The sequence below is a fragment of the Odocoileus virginianus genome, unplaced genomic scaffold, assembly GCF_023699985.2.
Source record: "Odocoileus virginianus isolate 20LAN1187 ecotype Illinois unplaced genomic scaffold, Ovbor_1.2 Unplaced_Contig_175, whole genome shotgun sequence".
Classification (NCBI taxonomy): Eukaryota; Metazoa; Chordata; class Mammalia; order Artiodactyla; family Cervidae; genus Odocoileus; species Odocoileus virginianus.
The window spans coordinates 13076-15012 of record NW_027224492.1 but is presented as its reverse complement, the minus strand read 5'-3'; the positions used below and the strand labels follow the sequence as shown (position 1 = coordinate 15012).

The window sequence follows — 1937 nt, the reverse complement described above, 5'->3', positions numbered from 1 at the left end:
AAAGAAAAGAAAGGTTAAGAAATAATTAATAGTTAGACTTTTAGAAGATTGTGATGAGAGAAATGCTACAAACTTGGGTTACTTCTTGGTGGTGGTGGTGGTGTTCAATTGCTAACTCCAGTCCAACTCTTTGAGACCCCATGCATTGCAGCACACCAAGCTCCCCTGTTCTTTACTATCTCCCAGAGTTTGTTCAAATTCATGTCTGTTGAGTCAGTGATGCTATCTAACCACCTCTCCTCTGCCACCCCCTTCTCCTTTTGCTTTCAGTCTTTCCCAACATCAGGGTCTAGGCTATTTAGATGCTAAAGACAGGCAGTGGTGGAGAATACACACACACAGCTTGCCTCTCCTTCTGCTGAGGGATACAAAGGAATTATGGATGACTAATAATTAACTGAGGGTGCATTCTCTTTGAGGGCCCCAGGGAGCCTACTCAAACATGACCACTTAGGGATCATTACAAGGTTCCCTGGGTGACGGGCAAGGACATGACCCAGATGAGGGAGGAGCAGCTAGGCTGAAGTAGAGAAGGGTCGGAACGAGGGCCAGGAAGGTGGGAGAGGAAAGACCCCACATCTGGGGAAGTTGGACAAGAGCAGAGACCACACAAGGGCCAGCCTGGGGGAGAACCTTCCACAGCGACAGGCATGTGGTGCCCGGGGAGAGACAAGAGGGTCTAGATGTACCTGATTTCCCAACACCCTTCCCTCCTGGAGGCCTCATGTTCAGACTGATACTAGGAGTCAGAGCTGGCTAGCATCTTTAGGCTCACGTGGCAGCTATGGTGAAAAGACAGAGAGTGAGAGCGGACACATGTCCATGAGGCCCTGTTGTCAGGTCTGTGCCAGCCAAGATCAAAACTGCAGGCTATACTGCCAGTGTGTGTCTGTGGGCTCCGAGTCTCCAGGTGCTAGGAGCCTGCAAGGGGCTCCCCAAGTTCCAGGCTGCAGGGCGCTCATCTGCCTTTTTGCACAGAGAGGAGGTGGCCGTGCAGCGCCGTGGAGTAACTGCTGGCGCAGAAGTACACAGATGTCTGGGAGCGGTTGGCAGACTTCAGCGTGAGAGGGAAGTTCTCTGTGCTTGGTCTGGAGACGCTGTACCCGTCGGGCACATCTCCTTTCTCCGTGTACGGAGTCCCAGCTGAGTAATGGATCAGCCTCAGCCCGTGTCCCGGGTCTTGTCGGTACCAGCACATATAGTTATGACCCAGATCCTGAGTACAATTAAGTGTCGCGCTCTGTCCTGTCCTCACGACCTGGAATCTGGGGTCCTGGGTGACACCAGCGTGGACCGCCCCTGTGGAGAAGGAGGACCGATGCTGCAGTCAGAGCGGACATGCTCAGTGCTGGCACCCGAAGGGGACCCTGTCCCCAGGACTCACCTGCCTGCAGGAGACAGAAGACCACACAGCCCAGGAGGCAGGGGCTCATGGCGGGGGCGGGGCAGGCAGAGGGCCCTCTGGTCTGAGTGTGGATGAGGGGGAGAGGGGCTCTCCAGGGAGTCCTTCTGAGATGTCACTGTCCCTGCCAGGCCCCAGAGCCGACCTGTCACTCAGGGGGCCACGCCCCTTCCCCCAGAGGCTCAAATCAGAAATGAACCTAAGTGAACAGTTCACATATGACCAACCTACACAGCATATTAAAAAGCAGAGACAATTTATTTGCCAACAAAGGTCCATCTAGTCAACGTTATGATTTTTCCAGTCGTCACGTATGGACGTGAGAATTGGACTATAAAGCAAGCTGATCGCTGAAGAATTGACGTTTTTAAACTGTGGTGTTGGAGAAAACTCTTGAGAGTCCCTTGGACTGCAAGGAGATCCAAGCAGTCCATCCTAAAGGAAGTCTGTCCTGGATATTTATTGGAAGGTGATGCTGAGCTGAAGCTCCAATATTTTGGCTACCTGATGGGAAGAACTGACTCATTTGAAAAGA

The 1937-nt window shown here is 52.6% G+C and overlaps 1 gene segment (V, D, J or C); it reads right to left on the bottom strand.

Moving 5' to 3' along the window:
* Window positions 1-725: 725 nt before the first annotated feature.
* Window positions 726-1479, bottom strand: LOC139034274 (T cell receptor beta variable 6-5-like). The segment is given in 2 exon segments: window positions 726-1299; window positions 1385-1479. Coding segments are annotated over 2 exon segments (390 nt in total).
* Between the last annotated feature and the right edge of the window lie 458 nt (window positions 1480-1937).